The sequence below is a fragment of the Neohortaea acidophila genome (genome assembly GCF_010093505.1).
Source record: "Neohortaea acidophila strain CBS 113389 unplaced genomic scaffold BDY17scaffold_9, whole genome shotgun sequence".
Classification (NCBI taxonomy): domain Eukaryota; kingdom Fungi; phylum Ascomycota; class Dothideomycetes; order Mycosphaerellales; family Teratosphaeriaceae; genus Neohortaea; species Neohortaea acidophila.
This window is the reverse complement of record NW_022985518.1, coordinates 828,555-845,669: the sequence shown is the minus strand read 5'-3', so window position 1 is coordinate 845,669 and position 17,115 is coordinate 828,555. Positions and strand designations below refer to the sequence as shown.

Sequence of the window (17,115 nt, the reverse complement as noted above, 5' to 3'; positions counted from 1 at the left end):
GACCCATGATTGCAATATCGGAGCACCCGATGGCATACCCTGTCATCGTGGAGACTCCGAGAGACCGTTCCTGCATTCTGCCAGTGCTAAGGGGAAGGTTGTGCATTAGTACGCGGATGGCGATGCTTGATGCGCCGCTTTTGATTAAGGTTCAGAGGAGAAAGGACGGAGGGCATCCGGGCTTGGACTCTGCTGCTCGTGGCATCGGTTCAGCAACTTCCTCATTAGGTCTTTAATCCCCATGGTTGTTCAACTTTCGGCCACAGCCTTGTCCACCGGCGGTGGGTGCCGCTAGACATGCAATGTCGTGAGGAGATGGGACGGCCGTCACTTCCCGACGCGGAGCTCGAGCTCAAATGGGATGCAAGATCAGATGGGAGGGAGCATATCCTCGTCATGGAGTGACTTGCGGTTGCAGCACGCCAATAGATGGGAGCAGTCACGTTGGAGGGTCTCAGGACTACTCGGATGCAGAGGATGGTGTAGAATGGATTTCACTTCCTGGTACGAATTGACGACCTCCACCCCATCCGTTCGTAGAAGATGTCCGTGTGGTAGACTCGGGCCTTCGCTGTAAAACATTGCTCTATGCTGACCCCCCAGCGCTTATCTCAGTCTCCTTGCCTCACGCTCAGACTCCAGCAGACACAGAATGTCATCCTCGCGCACTGTTCGCAGTCAGTATGGCCCCGTTTCTCTTCGTGTTGCGTGTGCGCATTGCATACCTGGGCCCTTGACGTTGCGGATGATGCTTCGGGTGGTGTCGTCCATGAATTCGACGCGCACTTGCGTGACACCTCCACGCGAACCTGTACGTTGTCAGAACCCCATGCCAGACCTCAGCTTTTGCGCCTTGCGCTGCCTAGCTCTTCACATACCGGTACGGCCGAGGACTCGGGTGACCTTGACGAGTTTGACGGGAACTCTGTGGGCTGGTTAGGATTTTTCACACCCAGCCAACAGGCCTCAGGGAGGGTCGCTCACTTGGCTGAGTCCATGTTTGCGGTATCTCAAATGTGTCTCTTGTTCGAGATGGTGGTGAGGAGGTCGTAGAGTCGGGTGTTGCGGCGCAAAGGTCTTCAGTGATCGAGCGAAGTGTGCTTTGCCAGCGTTTTGCGAAGCAACTTTTGGAGAAATCTTGGCAAAGTGCGATCGGGATTAAGTATCGCCGCGCCGCTATCCGTGGTCCACCGCCAACCCCGGCGGATCGGCCCGCTTGCAGGGTGTGACAGCTCGCAATGACTGTACACCTCACTTTTTTGGGTTGGGCTCGCCATATCTTCAATGCCTCATTGACTCGATCACGTTTTCGCATCATTGCAAGATTGCCCTTGGATCGCGAGTACGACTGAATCTCCGTGCGACTCTAGACTTCTTGACAGGACGAGGGAATTGTGTCGGACCGCACGCTGTACTGGTCGGCATCGTCTCATCAACACCCGAGCATTCCAGCCTGCCGGGCTGCCAACATACTGTGTACTGAGAAGAGCACAACCCACATCGTGTTAAAATGGATTTCACAGGCACATCGTAGGTCTTCGCCCCAACTGTACCATCCTCACCAAGAATGCGACCTCACACTGCCGATAGTCTCAACGACCGGCTCCTCTTTGGAGTGCCAAAGAAAGGACGACTCCACCAAGCATGTCTTGATCTACTTGCTGGCTCCGACATCCAGTTCCACCGCCACAACCGTCATGACATTGCGCTTGTGAAGAATCTCCCATTGGCCCTGGTCTTCCTACCAGCAGCGGACATTCCCTTCTTCGTTGGGCAGGGCCGAGTCGATATCGGCATTACGGGCAGGGACCAAGTGGCTGAGCACGAAGTCGGAACTCCTCCAACTGAGGCCACAGGTGTGGTCGAGGTCCTCGAGCTTGGCTTTGGCGCCTGCAAATTGCAGGTGCAGGTGCCGGAGAAGGGGCCGATCCAAACGCCACAGCAATTGATCGGCAAAAACATCGTCACCAGTTTCACCGCTCTTGCTGCGCAGTATTTCCAGAAGCTGGAGGGAGCAGAGTCGAGCGTCCAAACCAACGGCGATGCAGGCAGCAAGCTAGCCACCAAGATCCAATTCGTGGGTGGGAGCGTTGAAGCTGCGTGCAATTTGGGCTTCGCAGACGGCATTGTCGATCTCGTTGGTGAGCATGACTGATCGGCTATGCGATCTTTTCTTACGCTAAGTCTGTACAGAATCTGGCGAGACGATGCGCGCGGCTGGGCTCAAAGCCATCGATACTGTGGTAGAGTCGACTGCAGTGCTGATCACTTCGAAGCACCCATCCGACCCCAAGCTCGTTCACATCATTGCAAATCGAATTCGTGGCGTCATCACGGCCAAGAAGTACGTGCTTTGTACTTACAACGTGGAACGGAGACTACTGCCCGTAGTCAGTCAAATCACTCCTGGCCGGCGTGCTCCAACCGTCACCAGCCTTGATGAAGAGGGATGGGTGGCAGTGTCGGTGATGGAACAGCGAAGCAAGATTGCTCCTGCTATGGACGCCTTGCTCGAGGCTGGAGCAGTGGACATTCTTGTAACGGAAATCGGAAACGCCCGCATGGGATCGGTCGACTAAGGGAGGAATGTGTTTCGAGGGAAGTTGGTAGCAGGACATCTGACTCCAGGCTGCGACTTCTTGATGATGGGGCTTCATGGTCGACGGTTAGAATAATCGGCATGGTTCTTTTACAGCTCATTGATGTAACGACTACATTTGATAGAATACCTTAGAAGGGATCCTGGGTTAATGCAAGTGGGCCACCATGCCTTTCATTCAGCGCATCTGTAGCCCTCAAGTGTTCTTCGTGGTAATGAGCAGAAGCCCCCCGCTTCTCATGCTCCACTATAAGCAACGATCAGGCAGAGCAGTAGCGGTCGAACGAACCCTTGATGAGGTCAGTGACATCCCTCACCTTCCTAATCGGGAGATCAATATCCAAAGGCTTTGCCCACAATATCAACTATCCATCACATTTTCAACAGAAGTTCATAATCACTTATTTCCCAGCACGATGCCGGAAACGAAATACTTTGAGCACGAGCTGACGCTTTCCGCCAACTCTGAGCCGGCGGGCTCCAAGCTTGCGGCGAAACAGGCCTACTGGACGTTTGGTGATACATCGAAGCCCGCAGTCTTCTTGCCAACATGCTACGGCGGCACCCTGGAGAGCACGCTTCCGTTCCTGTACTCCTCGGAGCACAGCTCAGATCCCATTCTCCCGCCTTCCCAATATTTCATCATCGTGGCCGCCATGCTCGGGGGAGGCGAATCCTCCTCTCCCTCCAACAGTGGCCAGGGTCCTGACTTTCCGCGCACCACTTACGAAGATAACATCCGACTGCAGCACGCCTTGTGCGAGAGCCTAGGCATCAAGAAGCTCTTCGCCTACATTGGGTTCAGCATGGGTGGGCAGCAAGCCTATCACATCAGCACGCTGTTCCCCGACTTCGTGGAGCATATGGTGTGCATCGCCGGCAGCGCGCGAACTAGTTGGCACAACTGGTGCTTCCTAGAGGGCCCAAGATACGCATTGATCATGTCGAAGGACTTTCAAGACGGTCGCTACGAACGGAATCCGGAAGCCGGGCTGAAGGCCTTTTCGAGAGTATACAGTACGTGGGCGCTGTCACCGCAGTGGTTTCGAGATCGCTGTTGGGAGCAGGCGGGCTTCAAGACATTGGAGGAGTTTCTGGAGGCGAACTGGTCGGGTAATGGGGATGCGAATGATCGGCTGGCGGATTTGTGGACGTGGCAGCATGGTGATATCACGTTGTATCACCCCGAGGATGGAGGAGACCTGGCGAAGACGTTGGGCAGGATTCGAGCCAAGTGCTTGATTATGCCGTCGCGGACCGACCAGTACTTTCCTCCCGAGGACAGTGAATTCGAGGTGAAACACTTGAAGCACGGAGAGTATCGACCTATCGACTCTGTGTGGGGCCATATTGCAGGGTCTGGTTTCAGTGGAGCGAAGGAAGATACTGAGTTCATGGCGAAGGAGATTAAGAGATTTTTGAATGTATGAATAGCACCATCTGAATGGCAATGTCCTCTGAAAGAGACCCGGTTGCGCCTGTCTACCTGCCAGAAGATGCGAGCGTTGGCCGCGTCTGGATCACTTCACTTGGTGGCGATGACCCTGAACTGGTGGTATCATACTGTAGGCTGTTTCCTTGCTTGGACTCCGTGCCATCTCGAGGTTGGCTCTGGCGATACGACGCAGTGAGAAGCGAAAGGCAGCACCCACGTATCCAGTGATTTGTTGGCAGTGCGTGGAAGAAAAGCGAGATGAGTGGTTGGAGTGCAGGTGAAGAAAAGGGAGCTCTTGCCTGATGCGCGTGATGTACCTACATGTAGCTACACCTCACTTGTCATACTCGGATGGAATGGCTGAAGGATCAGCCAGCCTTGTTGCCACCCCTTCTACGCCATGCCCGTGCCATGCCCATCAAGGTCGCTCGCAGCTTCTCTCTTCTCATGAGAATACATTGGGAAGCTTTCCATCTCTCCCTCGTTTTCGCTCAACCGCAAGTGAGCGTCTGCATCCATGTGCAGCTCCCGAGCCACCTGACGGTGTGGACGATTGACAAGAAGATGAAGCAGCCCTCCTTACCCGGATCGACCTCCGGGCCTGGCGTGGCGGTGACATCACAGCAGCAACCATCGCTGGAGCCGTCTCCGACATTTGCTCCGCTCCGCAATTATTACGTGGGTTACTGGTTACCCCTCCAGCGCCACTGCCCCTCCATCCGCGGTCTGGCCCTGCGTCCAAGGCAAAGACATAGCCGGCCAAACATTGACGGCAATCTACCATATTCTTTTTGGCTTCTTTCTCCAATCATTTTCCTTTCTTCTCTCAAACACTTCCTCTGATAATTCCCTAACCGCTTCAATTCTACTTCCCAGTCACATTCCAACATCCCATATACACCCCCACCACCCGTCACCATGGGCATCGAAGAGCTCCCCAAGAAGATGAAGGCCATCCAGGTGGTGGAATACCACAAGCCCTACCAGATCAACGAGATCGACGTGCCCCGTGAGCTGCGAGATGATGACCTGCTGGTCAAGATCGCCGTCGCCTCCAACTGCCACACCGACCAGATGGTCCAGGAGGGCATCATGGGCACCAAGCTGCCCTGCACCGGCTCGCACGAAGGCTCCGGCACCGTCGTCGCCGTCGGCGCTGCAGCAGCCAAGCGTGGCTTCAAAGAGGGCATGCGCGTCATGTGTGGCATCCCATACCATCCCTGCATGAACTGCGCCGACTGCAACAACTCCGACGAGGGCTCCAAGCAGTACTGCATGAAGCTCGAGGGCCACAAGGGCGTGCACATCGATGGCTACTTCGCCGACTATGCCGTCTGCGATTCCCGCACTTCCACCCCCATGCCCGACGAAGTCACCTTCCGCTCAGCCGCCCCGCTGGCCTGTGCCGGACGAACGGTGTGGCGAGCGGTGCTGCAGGCTGGCGAGGCTGCGGAGAAGACGGGCAAGTGGATTTGCATCGTCGGCTCCGGCGGTGGACTTGGGTATGTAGTTGGACCTTGATCTCCTCTCCTATCACCTCCCCCTTGACTAATGTACGTCCAGACATCTCGGTGTGCAGTTCGCCAAAGCTCTCGGCTACAAAGTCATCGGTGTGGACGCGCGCGAGGAGGGCCTGCGATTGTCCAAGGAGTATGGCGCGGACGTGATCGTAGATGCGCGCAAGGGCAAGGATGCCGTGGTGGAGGAGGTGCACAAGGTGACGAACGGCGAGGGCGCCGACTCGACCATTGTCCTGTCCGACCACAAGGACGCCACCGCCATCGGCTGTGCCGCCTCCAAAATGCACGCCACGCTCGTGCAAGTCGCCCAGCCCGACGACATCATCATCCCCTTCCCCGAAATCATCTTCCGCGATATTCGGATTCACGGCTCGCTGATCTGCTCGCCCGAACAGAGCAAGTCGATGATGGAGACCATTGCCAAGCACGGCATCAAGGTGACGACGGTGCCCTTTGAGGGCTTGGAGAAGATCAACGACTTAACCGAGCTGGTGCACAGTGGCAAGCTGGCGGGCAAGGCCATCATCATCGTCGACCCCCAGCAGATTGAGGATGAGAAGAAGCTTGGTGCGAAATACTAGACGAACATGATGAAGCACCATGAGCGAGCGGCTTGCAGCGGAGAGGTTCTCTCTCGGTTCGCTTCTGTTCTGATAGCACCTTCATGTTGTACATAAACACACCCATAGCAGCCCGAGCTCTTGGGGGAGATTTTGCCAAACCAGCAACACGCACTTCGCTGACTGCACGCCTTTCACCAACCTATGCAAACGCCGTCTGACCCATGCTGAACCACCAACCACAGCACACTCCCTTTCGTATCGGTCCAGGTTCACCCCTCAGATCATGTTCTTGTTCTTCTTCAAATTGAAGGCACGCTGATCCTTCAACCATCTCCTGTAGTCCTTGACGGAAGCAATCTTCTCGCCGTAGTAATCAGGGATTGGATTTTGAATGCTCGACGACGCCGGATCCGCACGGTAGCGTTTGATGCGAGCAAAGAAGGACTTTTCTTTCTGCAAAGGCCGTCACATTAGTATGTCAAACGCCTATCCACGAGAAAGTAATGGTGCCGCCGACTCACCTCAGCAATTGAATGGTTCCATCCTTTCCTCGCCGCCCATACTTTGAACAAACCATTGCCGAAGGTCGGTCCACAGAGCCACCCACCCGCAGCGATTGCTATCCCCGTAATCCCCAGCACCATCATGGGATCCAAGCCGGAGACTTGCGCCGCCCATGCATCAATGTCTTGCTGGGCGAGAACGGGCCCCAGAGCCAGGAGGGCGCCGCCGCCAGTCATGACGGATGCGCCGAGATTGACGTAGCGTCGCTTGCGGCGGATGTTGAAGAATCGGTCCCATGTCAAGACGTCTTTGGGGATGTCGGGCTGACTGGAGGTAGGCGCGGACGAGGATGCATGGCGGACGGCGGTGATGGCTAGGGCCTTGGGTGTTTGGTTTCGAAGAGGGCCGGAGACGCTGAGTGGTGAGGTTCTTGATAACCGTTGTATCGGGGAGGTAGCTGTGTGCAAGGAGGACGAGCGCGGCGACTTCACGGGAGAGGATCGGGCGGCGCTGGCGAGGGATCTGAAGCCAGCAGTACTTGGCTTGAAGTGACACGCCATCTTGAATTCAATTCAGGAGATGCATTGGGATGTTGCGCGCGTTGATAGGATTTCTCAAGACCGCGAGATTGACGAAGTCTGGTGCTTGGACTTGGGAGTCAAGCTGCTGCACTGGGAAGCTTAGTCAGCCGAACCTCACTCATTCAGTGCAGTGCTATCAACTGCTATGTACGCCTCTGTCAGAACGTCACTTGCTCCGTCGAACTCCGAATCTTGCTCAACATCTCCGTAAGGTGCTCTTCATCCTCCGCGCCCACCACGACATCCCCATAGCTCAGGCCGGCATTCTTATCTTCGTACCAAGCCACAATACAGAGCTGGCCGGACTCCAGCTCCCCTCTCCATTGCTCACAGAACTCATCCCGCGATTTCCTCACGGTGGCAGAGATTGAGCTGGCGCATTGGAAGCCGCGCGAGGTGAAGTGTGTCTGTAGGAGCGGCAGACATAGCGACCCGGATGTCCGCACGTTCAGATCGACAATGTAGAACTCGCCGTTTTGCGTCTCCAGGATATCTGCTCCAGCTGGGCCGAAGTAGCCGTGCTGATGCAACCACTTTGCTGTCTGATGCATGACATCTCCAAACTTCCGCTGCAGATTGGCTTGATGTGGGTAGGATATCTTACTCCCCGTCCACGCGGAGCTGGCTCGGTCAATCATCTGCTCCGACATGGCGAGGAACGTAGGCGAGCCGTCTTCCCCTACGAAGAAGGTCAATCCGTAATCGTTCACCGCATCGATGACCATCGTCATCAGCAACATCGATCCGGCTCGGAGGTGTTCATTGTCTTTGGTAATCCGACCGAGGAGCCTCCGTAGTATTCCGCCTTGGGTCAAGTCCTCGAGCAGTTGATTTCGTCGTGGCCCTGTTGTGACAACGTACGTCCCAGCTCCAGCGAATGCCTGCTGATTCTTGAAGACGAATGGCAATGGATGGCGTTCAATAGCGGCCAGGATGCGAACCGTCTGCTCTCCAATCCATCTGCCTCGGGGTCCGGTGCAGGTTTCTGGCACGTCTTCCTCTATCAAACTTCGTACACATTCCTCGCAGCAATTCGCCGCACCCGGACACCAACCTTGTACTTCAACCACCTCGGCCTCGGGCGTTGGCAATCCAGATTTTGCCAGTGCCTCCTTGCCGTTCAGAAAGAAGAAGGTGTCGGGATCGGTCAGCATTCGTGTCGGCCGCGCGACGCCCTCGCTCGGATCGGCGATGCAGTCGACAACGAGTTTCGCCCCAATCACACCTATGCCGTGGTCTGCGCACACTCTCGATACGTGCCCGGGACCGGGGCAAAAGATGGCCTCTGCTCTCTGCGACTCGTCGAGCACCGAAAGCGTGCGTTCGGCTTCGGCTTCATCGTGCTCGATTTCCACGCTCGACCTTCCACTGTAGAAGAAGATGACGGGCTCTCTGCCGGTAATGAAGGCGTCCCGTTGTGGGACGAGACAAAGGTATTTGGGGGCCAGGGTGCGCCTGACCAGCGAGTCGGGCTTCTCCGCTCGTGCAACATCATTGAACGTTCCGTCCTGGTAGATGTACTTCTTATTGCGTGGAAAGTCGGCAGAGAGCTCGGTTGTACAGCTCGCGCCACAAAAGATGAATCCAATGCGGGTGTCGGAGAGTGACGGGCATGTCTGACGATAGAGGTCCGACAGTGTCCGGTCGAGTCTGATTCGCGGCAGCGTCACCTTGCCTTGCGGGCCTGCCTCGTTCGTTGATGTCATGCTGATCTTCACATCCCGTGCCGACCATCCATCCGAAGATAGTATATACACGTATGCACAAGGCACGGGGAAAAGTCTTCGGGAGACAATCGCAACGGACTCGCGTTCAACCAATCTGGTATCCGGTGAGGTGTAAAGCATGTGGAGCCTTTTTTAGCCACACTTCCAACCTTGTGTCTACAATTCCCAGACACGCTTGAGCAAGGAGATATGCAGCATTGGCAAGTATTACAACATGCTCTACGTCTAAGCGACTTCCTCCACCATTCTCCCTCTGCCCTGCCCTTTCCAACTGCCCACTCCAATCGACTCACCCAAGGGCCCCTCCAACCACTCCACTGGAATTCCAGCTCGACTACCATCGTTGGCATTGACCCATCGCACGAACAAGGGGTCCGGCCGTTCCTCTTCGCCATCCTCGGCGCCCGGAGTCCCGGTAGAATCGGCATGCTGTGCGGCCAGGATCTCGGCCCGCGTGCGGCGTTTCGGCGCGGGCTTCTTGAGGAGTTTGTTGATGGTGTCCATCTGCGATAATGTAACGTTAGCAGGCAAGGCTCGAACGGAAACGTGCGACAGCAACGACATGCCTTTTCCTCTTCATTCCGCTTCTCGGACAAATTCTTACGCCGCCGAGCCATTTCCGCTCGGCGCATTGCGTGCTCTTCGGCGGTGAGGTGCTTCTTCTTCTGCGCTTCATTGGAGAGGGCCATAAGATTGGGGTCGATTTCTTCCTCGTACACTCCGCGCTGCCGGCGAGTCAATTTGCTCAAGTCCGGAGTCGCACTGCGTGAATTCTCGTTGTCCTCGTCATCATCGTCGCTGTCGTCTTCTTCATCTTCGTCGTTGTCGTCATTGTCGTTGGAACCCAGATCGGACAAATCATCCTCGTCCTCCTCTTCGTCCTCATCCTCCATTTCCTTCTCCTCAACAGACTTTAGCGGGCCTTCCAGAGGGGCCGTGACGGTGACGTTTGGTTTCGCTTGTCCGGCTGATCGCACCTCCTTGATGATAGGAGGCGGTGGGTGCTGCTCTTGCAGGTCGTCCTCCATGTCGACATTCTGATAGCCCGCATCCTCATTGATCCAGTATTTGTCCCGCGCCTCCTTACCGCGGTACGCCGGCCTCGCGACTGGTTCATCCTCTTGATCATCCTCGTCATCTTCTTCCCCCTCCAAATCCTCCTCGTCGGCAGAATCTGGATCGTTGTCGGCGGAATCCGGGTCATCATCGGCGGAATCGGGGTCGTTGTCGGCGGAGTCTATATCGTTGTCGGCGGAGTCTGGATCGTTGTCGGCCGAATCTATGTCGTTGTCGGCGGAGTCTATCTCTTCCTCATCTGAGTCTTGCTCAACGACCGGGCGGGGGTTTCTCGTCGACCGTGCGTTTCTCTTCACGGCAGCGCGTGGGGTGACGTCGGATTCACTCGCCGATCCGGTGTATGGATTCGGCGGGATGCGAGACTCGAGTTGCGAGCGCGAAGTAGCCTGGCGGAGTTTGCTCGGCGGAGCTTTGACGGTCAATCTCAAGGAAGTCGCGCCGTTGGACGGGCGCGCAACAGAGGCTGACGAGGTTGCGGTACTTGTCGATGCGTTAGCTCGTGTGTATGGATGGCGTGTATCCCTCGCAAAAGGCTGCGAGCTTGCGCGAACCGAACGACGGGTGGGAGGCATTGCGGTTGCTGAGCTGTGACAAGGCAAAACGAGGCAAGGTAGAGGGACAGAAAGCAGGCACAAGATGCCTCACAGACAATCATGTGCCACTTCGCTGCCTGGAATGCGCCCGCTCATCTCTCCTTGCACCAATCCGCGCGTTGCTGAGAGCCCAATGACAAAGGAGAGAGGTGGAATGACGTACCCACGCGAAGGATATGATGAGATCTTGATGGGCGCTCCGGACGAGCTCTTGACGCGTTTGTTGCTGTGTTCCATGGTGAATGTCAGATAGCTGAGGTGGCTGGAGATGGCGAGATGTGAGTTGCACGGCCCTGATCGTCGTACACACAGCTGCACGGCAAAGGGAGGACGATAGTGCTGGAGTCTTCGCGACGAATAGGGAGTGAGCTGAGCGAGTGCGAGATGGTTGTTGCCAAGCCTTGCCTGCTGGAAGCAGCTGCCGAGGTTCGGCGCGTTCCTGCCTCTTCAATAAGTTACCTTTGACACCACCACGACGCTGCCTCTTTTCCATCCTGTCGCCGATCGCTATGAAGGCTGCTTGCTGCCATCAACATGCCCGATAACAAACCAACGCCAGCCATACCGGCTTGGCAAAGGGCACGGCAAGCCGGCGAGAAGGCATCGGAAGAGACGTCGGACGATACGAACCTGGCTCATCACGCTGCAGCAGCTCCAGCAGAGGATTCGGCGGCAGCAGACGCGCAAACAGATTCTACTGAGGAGCAGCCGGCAAGTCCAATCGCACAGAGCGAGTCAACGAAGCCCTCCCTCCACACGGGCGACTTCGAGAGCTTCCGACAGCAGCAGGGCCAGCCTCAGCAACCTCCTGCCGTTGCAACCACGTCTGTTGCGCCGCGACCCGTAGGCCCTCCTATCATCACATATCCCGAGTATTTGGTCGAAGCACACAAGCCGCCACCTCTGATCACTCTGTCACGATTATGGACCACGGCAAAAATCGCAAGTGGCGCCGCAGCACTCATCTACGGCGCAAGCAAATACCTCGTCACCCCGATGTCCGATAGCCTCAATGCGGCCCGGCATGACTTTGCACTCCACAGTCAAGGCAAGATGGATGAATTCAACGAGCGCTTGGCCAAACTAGTGAGCAAAGTGCCCGAGGAGAAGAAGTCCACGCCCAACAGCGAGCTCGAAGAGACGGACAGCGAGGTCAGCGATCCTACCGACCTTTACCATCGGGATATGGGCACGCAGACCTCTCCTCCCCCCTCCCGACTCAACTCCATCTCCCGTACCGCCCCGGGCGTGGACAAGACGAAGACACCGACAGAATACCAGACGCAAGGTCTGACTATCATCAAAGAGCATCTGAGTGAAATGCTCGACCGTTTCACCGACCTCGAAGTCCCGGAGGCAGATCGGCAGGCAAAGGTGAACGAGCTCCGAACCTACCTGGACATGCTCATGTATGCCTCTGCGGGGATCAGCGCATGGAGCACGGCGGAGGAAATGGGCAAGACGGGTGAGGAAGCTGGTGGCAAAGAGGACGGGATTGAGGAGTTGAAAAAGGAGATAAGGGGTGTCAAGGGGGTCATGCTGAGTGCAAAGCGCTTTCCTGGTGTCGCTGGCCGTGTCACCTAGCCATGATGCAATACTTCTACCGGCCGACGCCGCATCGTAGACCGAGAGAGGTGTCGGTCTCGCAGAGTGTTACCCGCAGAGCGTTGCTACCTGTATTCTGCAACATCCATTCTCGGCAAGGTCCTATACCAATGGTTGGCTGGCACATGCGAAAGCGCTTACTGCCAATCGCATCGCCCCCCTGCCAGTCTTGCGATGCAAGTGCAGCAATGCAGGGAACCGCGACAGATGAAGGTCCGGCTTACCGGGCCCCAGCATGCCTGATGAGCAGGCATAAACCCTTTACAGCATGATATCTTCCGCCATAATTGATGGAAGACACCGCGCTTCCAACAGAAAAAGCTGGCATCGGAATGTCTGCCGCCCGGGACGTCTCCGACGAATTCCGCCAATTGACAGCCTCGTTGCGCAGATACGTACTTCTGAACCCTGACGGCAAGTCAGATTGCATGTACAGAGTCTTTGCTCTAAGCTGTTCTTTCCCGCTTCTGATCTCTTGTGAAACGAACAATTCTGAGGCGGTCAGCAATGATTGCTAACATTGTGCGCCCATTGCTCCACAGGACGTCGTTCAAGGCAGCCAAGGTGTTCGAGAGCCTGCAGGGATTCGCTTGATACGCGAGACTCGAAGGCTCTCGTGACGCCTTTGCATGGCAGACTAGACTTCGATGACCCATGACGCTCGGCGTTCCTGTCGCTGCTTGCCAAGGCTGGAGCTGTCGTTTCTGCTATGGCCGAAGAGTGTCATTGAGTAGAGATCTCCAACCCCACGAGGGCAAGAAATGGATGCCCAAAGAGTGCAGCCATCTTACCATCACGTTCCTGCGGACGACGTGGGAGGCGTTCCATCCCACAGCTGAGAAGGCTCTCGGCCAAGGGCGCCAAGAGCTAGCAGCAAACACGACTCAAGGACGCAGACCCTGCCATCAACCCCGGAGGGAAGCAAGCTTGCAGCCACAAAGAAGAGTGGACCGGCCAATCCAGCCGTGCGATCAGAGATGAGATGCAGTTTAAGCTTCGCAATCTTCCGATGCCCTCTGCGATAATCCCCGCAACCACGCAGCGCCAACGTGCGCAGGGGTCCCTCTCAACAAACGCACAAAACGCACGCTCATGCTCCGGCCGGGTGTCGGTCTTTCCGCCACAGGCTGAGACACTGGGCAACCTTCTCGAATGTCGAGCCACTTCAGGCGCGAGGATGCAATGTTCGCTTATTCGCGAGGCTACTTGTAGCCACGTGCAGTGTGGCCTGACCAGAGATTTGCGTTCCAGAACTTGTTGCCAGGGTTCTCGTTCTAGACGGACGTGGCGGCGAGTGTTACCTAGCCTTTCTGCACGCTCGCGAGCTTGTCAGGCACGTGAAAGGGTGGAAGCCCTTATGGTCCAGCGTGAATAAGGTGCGCATGCCTCTTTGAGAGTCCGCAGAGGCAAAGAGGGGAATCCTTATGGACAACGCTGTGCTACAGGGGCTGCTGCTATCGGAGCAAACACGCTCCGCAAGGGTGCAAGCTCGATCGGGGCGGGGTGCGGCGATGATCTGTCCTGTCTCACACTCGGCCCCGGATGCAGATCTCCTGTCGGTGTGGCGATCCAACAGCCTGCCGCCCTGCTTGTGAGCTCCGGCGCTGCACGCCGGCTCCCCCATGTCCTGCACGACGTCACCTTCTCGCGCTGTTTCCGAGGGCACAATTGGCCGTCGTGTTATCACGCAGGTCGAGCGCTATCCGTGATGGGGCCCGGCACTCGTGTGAATTAGGAATATGCAACGCTGCTCGGTTGTCTAGCGGCTTGTCGGGTCTGCCGGCCGCCTGGACACTGCGCGTCAGTCATCTAGCCGCTGATAGGGTTCGTCGTGGCGTTTTCTAGACAACGAATAACCGCCCGAGAGGCGCCACGCTTGGACTGCATGATGACAACTGCACCATCGGGATCTTTGTTTTAATTGCTTGCTGCTCCGGCCACCAATGTCCAGACCGAATGTTCACAACCTTTTTTGAAGGTGGCCTACATCACCGCAGGCATTGCCGTCGAACTACACTCTCACTGCAGTGCCAGTGGTGCTTGAAGGTCGACAGAGCACAGGCGTGAGGGGCCGAACCCATTAACTCTCTGCAAGCGCAGCCTGACCGTTCCACTTGGCGCGCGCTGGCCTTACGCTTCGCGCCCCAACCACCTCCCCCTTCCTCCAAACACGAGCGCCGTGCGGCTCTCAAGATTACGCATCAATGTAGATGGGAGGCCCAGAGATGCCGCAAACTGCCACATCCATGGACGACGCGCCGCGACTCCCGGCGAGAGGAGGGAGTACGAAGATTAGGCATTTCGATGGAACCGCAAGAAAGACGAGCGATTGGGATGGATTACGCAGGGTGATGCTCCACTCCCCTTTGCACGGGCTAAATTTGTTGCTGACGCCTTTCAAGGACTCACGGCTCTGGTTTGACGATGCAGACTGCTTCGTCTATTTCTATGGGCACAGCGCGTCCCAGCGAGGCGCAAGTTTGAAGATACCTCTCGATGCTGTGGAAAAGCTGCAAAGCCGCTATCTCATGAAAAGCTGCTTGTACCTTCGACCGGCACTCGACAATTACGATCCTGGGCAGAAATATGTCCTTCTTCAAAACGAGTCCAATCGCGAAGATGCAAAGTACGAGCTGTACATCCCCGCCCCGCCGGGCTTGACGAAGGACCAAGCCTTCTCCTACCACCTTACCACGCGCAACCTACTGGCCTATGCCACGGGACGTCCAGTGGTCGGCGAGAAGTTGAGCGTGGCTCTGATCAACTTGTGGAGGCGCCTCCAAGATTGGCAAATACCTACCCGTCCCGCCGATTTCACCGCATTCTTGGAAAAGCAAGGCTATCTCGACTATACCGAGAACCCAGAGCATGCACTAGCTTGCTTGAAACTGGCCGACGACGCCCGCATCCGCGACATATGGATCGACTCATTTGTCCATTGCGTTGGCATGCGCGAGCGGCTCGATCTTAGTCCCGAGTACATTGGGCTGAGCCACACCATCGCTGCTTTGATAATGCGAGCGTCCCTGGAGATGGACTTACATATTGCGCGAGTTGTCAAAGCCGTCGGCTCCTTCCTTGAGGACGAACTCAGCGCAAGCCGTGTCGGCCTTTCCCGGCCGCTGAGGGATCATCTCGACCTGTTTCGAAGCTTCTTGCATGCTTTCTATGTCAACAGGTTTGGATACTTTCCTCCGCGAGCAACGAACCCGTGGAACAAACGGCCCTGGGCAAGCATGAAGAACGACTTCCAAAACCTCTACGACTACCTCGCAGACACCGCATCGTCATCGGACGGGATCAACAGCAAAGGCTTCACCGGCGGCTTTTGCGTTGTGCAAAACTTACAGTACTTCGATGTCCAGCATGGCTATCCATCGCTTCCTCATCCCCTTCCGTTGCTGCCTCAAATGCCCGTCAAGGTGAGGACACCCACCAGAGGAATGCGAACTCTATCGCTGCCGAGGACGGGTTCCGCCCGCGAACAAGTGGTGACAACGAAGGAGTTGCTCGCAACTGCGACCAACGGGCTGGGGTCTAAGGCAATGTTGTCACCCCTGATCCGAGAATACCAGCGCTTTGAGAGACAGCGCGAAGCCTCTGGTACCAAACTCGATGTCGCCGAGGCTCGAAAGGTTCGATGGCTCCTGATCTATGGCGTGCTACAGATGCTCAAAAGTATCGTTGACGGGCCTGCCGAAGTCAGAGACGCGGAGACGGCTTCGTATCCTCTCTGCGTTCTGACCCTGGGCGCTCCGGCTTGGGACGATAGCGCCACTCCGCTCACGAGAGAGAGTGCCATTCTCGCGAAGCAGCGATCGAACGAGAAGATCCTGGTTCCGGACGCCCTTGCTGCTCTGGAGGGCAACTCGTCAAGAATCTCCATTCACCCCGATTGCGAGGCCGAGTCCGCACAGGATTTCTTTGCCGCTGCCAACCTTTCCCGACGTGATTCTGCCGCTAGTCTGCAATCCCTGACGAACCCTCTCAAAAGGACGGCTTCCATCCGGTCCAGCATGCACTCATCTGTTAATGCCATTCAGCGATCGGTAGTGGGCAGTCTAACCAGACGCCACAGCAGTCGCCGAGCGAGCCTGACTGCCGAAGCCCAGCAAAGCTCTACATTCTGCCAGGTTGTCATCGAAGACTACGACGACGTTCTGAAAGCGCAGCAGGAGGCACTTCAAAGACTGGCAGTTTCGCCATCTGAGCAGACGGGTGCAGCAGCGAAGAATGCGTTTCAGGAGTTCGACTTCGGATTCGTTGCATCTGGTGGTGAGTCGATCGTGAATCGAGACTCGCTCGGGACACACGAATCACCTAACAGCGCCGATGATGCCGTGACAAGCTTCCTCGATAGCGAAAGTGAAGGGGAAAGCGAAGAGGAAAGCGAAAGCCCCGCGGGTAGCAGCAGGGGCTCGAACCGGTCTTCGCTCTACGAAGTCGACGATGCAAGTACGCCTACCGAGCCCTCCTCTCTGGAGAGCAGTCGACGAGATAGCGGCTCAAGCTTGTCCAAAATGGTCGAGGAACCACGACCGCCCAAAGATCAGCGACTGGTATATGAACCCAAGCCAGCCAGCGTCTCGGGCGTCAACGGCGGGACTTACATGCCCAAGGGGATGACAGCTGCGTCGAAGCAGCGGCGCTCACATACGAAGAAGCCAAGCATTGCGAGCAACGCGAGTTATGCTAGCAACGCGAGCTCGGAGTATGCCGCATGGCCTGTTCAGGCGGCGGATATCGATGAGGCTATGGCAAAGCGGACTTGCGGGTCCACCGCCATTCAGGCTCTTTCGAATTATGGAATTGTCTTGGGGGAGACTAATGTGTGGTGATTTTTCTTTGTCTTTTGGGTAATTAATTTTCGTTAGGACGACATTTAGCGAGGTGTTTGGGATGGATGATACC

General features: G+C 56.4%; 9 protein-coding genes across 9 annotated transcripts; 5 read left to right on the top strand and 4 right to left on the bottom strand.

The window, feature by feature from the left end:
• Positions 1-479: 479 nt before the first annotated feature.
• Positions 480-1,133, bottom strand: BDY17DRAFT_302332 (ribosomal protein S28e). Its single transcript, XM_033734390.1, has 4 exons — positions 985-1,133; positions 879-925; positions 726-809; positions 480-668 (listed from the first exon to the last, which is right to left on the bottom strand). The coding sequence occupies exons 1-4, from the start codon at positions 996-998 to the stop codon at positions 607-609; spliced, it is 207 nt and encodes a 68-aa protein (XP_033587320.1). The 5' UTR covers positions 999-1,133; the 3' UTR covers positions 480-606.
• A 141-nt stretch (positions 1,134-1,274) lies between these two features.
• On the top strand, positions 1,275-2,858 carry BDY17DRAFT_302330 (uncharacterized protein). The gene is made up of 3 exons (XM_033734389.1): positions 1,275-1,530; positions 1,591-2,141; positions 2,194-2,858. Exons 1-3 carry the CDS (start codon positions 1,511-1,513, stop codon positions 2,577-2,579), a joined length of 957 nt encoding a protein of 318 aa, XP_033587319.1. The 5' UTR covers positions 1,275-1,510; the 3' UTR covers positions 2,580-2,858.
• A 48-nt stretch (positions 2,859-2,906) lies between these two features.
• Positions 2,907-4,065, top strand: BDY17DRAFT_302329 (Alpha/Beta hydrolase protein). Its single transcript, XM_033734388.1, has one exon. It carries the CDS (start codon positions 3,016-3,018, stop codon positions 4,027-4,029), a length of 1,014 nt encoding a protein of 337 aa, XP_033587318.1. The 5' UTR covers positions 2,907-3,015; the 3' UTR covers positions 4,030-4,065.
• Positions 4,066-4,952: 887 nt separating this feature from the next.
• On the top strand, positions 4,953-6,135 carry BDY17DRAFT_312582 (chaperonin 10-like protein; the record flags this gene model as incomplete). Its single annotated transcript, XM_033735637.1, has 2 exons — positions 4,953-5,536; positions 5,598-6,135. 2 exons carry the CDS (start codon positions 4,953-4,955, stop codon positions 6,133-6,135), a joined length of 1,122 nt encoding a protein of 373 aa, XP_033587317.1.
• Positions 6,136-6,393: 258 nt separating this feature from the next.
• On the bottom strand, positions 6,394-7,181 carry BDY17DRAFT_255176 (mitochondrial import protein Pam17-domain-containing protein; the record flags this gene model as incomplete). The annotated part of the gene is made up of 2 exons (XM_033731503.1): positions 6,394-6,570; positions 6,639-7,181. 2 exons carry the CDS (start codon positions 7,179-7,181, stop codon positions 6,394-6,396), a joined length of 720 nt encoding a protein of 239 aa, XP_033587316.1.
• Positions 7,182-7,360: 179 nt separating this feature from the next.
• Positions 7,361-8,908, bottom strand: BDY17DRAFT_326624 (uncharacterized protein; the record flags this gene model as incomplete). Its single annotated transcript, XM_033737544.1, has 1 exon — positions 7,361-8,908. The coding sequence occupies one exon, from the start codon at positions 8,906-8,908 to the stop codon at positions 7,361-7,363; it is 1,548 nt and encodes a 515-aa protein (XP_033587315.1).
• Positions 8,909-9,154: 246 nt separating this feature from the next.
• Positions 9,155-10,473, bottom strand: BDY17DRAFT_233620 (uncharacterized protein; the record flags this gene model as incomplete). Its single annotated transcript, XM_033730256.1, has 3 exons — positions 9,155-9,462; positions 9,492-9,933; positions 10,039-10,473. Coding segments are annotated over 3 exons (1,185 nt in total), but the record flags the coding sequence as incomplete, so codon positions are not given.
• A 585-nt stretch (positions 10,474-11,058) lies between these two features.
• On the top strand, positions 11,059-12,416 carry BDY17DRAFT_199290 (uncharacterized protein). Its single transcript, XM_033730080.1, has one exon. The coding sequence runs from the start codon at positions 11,134-11,136 to the stop codon at positions 12,181-12,183; it is 1,050 nt and encodes a 349-aa protein (XP_033587313.1). The 5' UTR covers positions 11,059-11,133; the 3' UTR covers positions 12,184-12,416.
• Positions 12,417-14,429: 2,013 nt separating this feature from the next.
• BDY17DRAFT_326621 (uncharacterized protein) lies at positions 14,430-17,042 on the top strand (the record flags this gene model as incomplete). Its single annotated transcript, XM_033737543.1, has 2 exons — positions 14,430-14,552; positions 14,607-17,042. 2 exons carry the CDS (start codon positions 14,430-14,432, stop codon positions 17,040-17,042), a joined length of 2,559 nt encoding a protein of 852 aa, XP_033587312.1.
• Between the last annotated feature and the right edge of the window lie 73 nt (positions 17,043-17,115).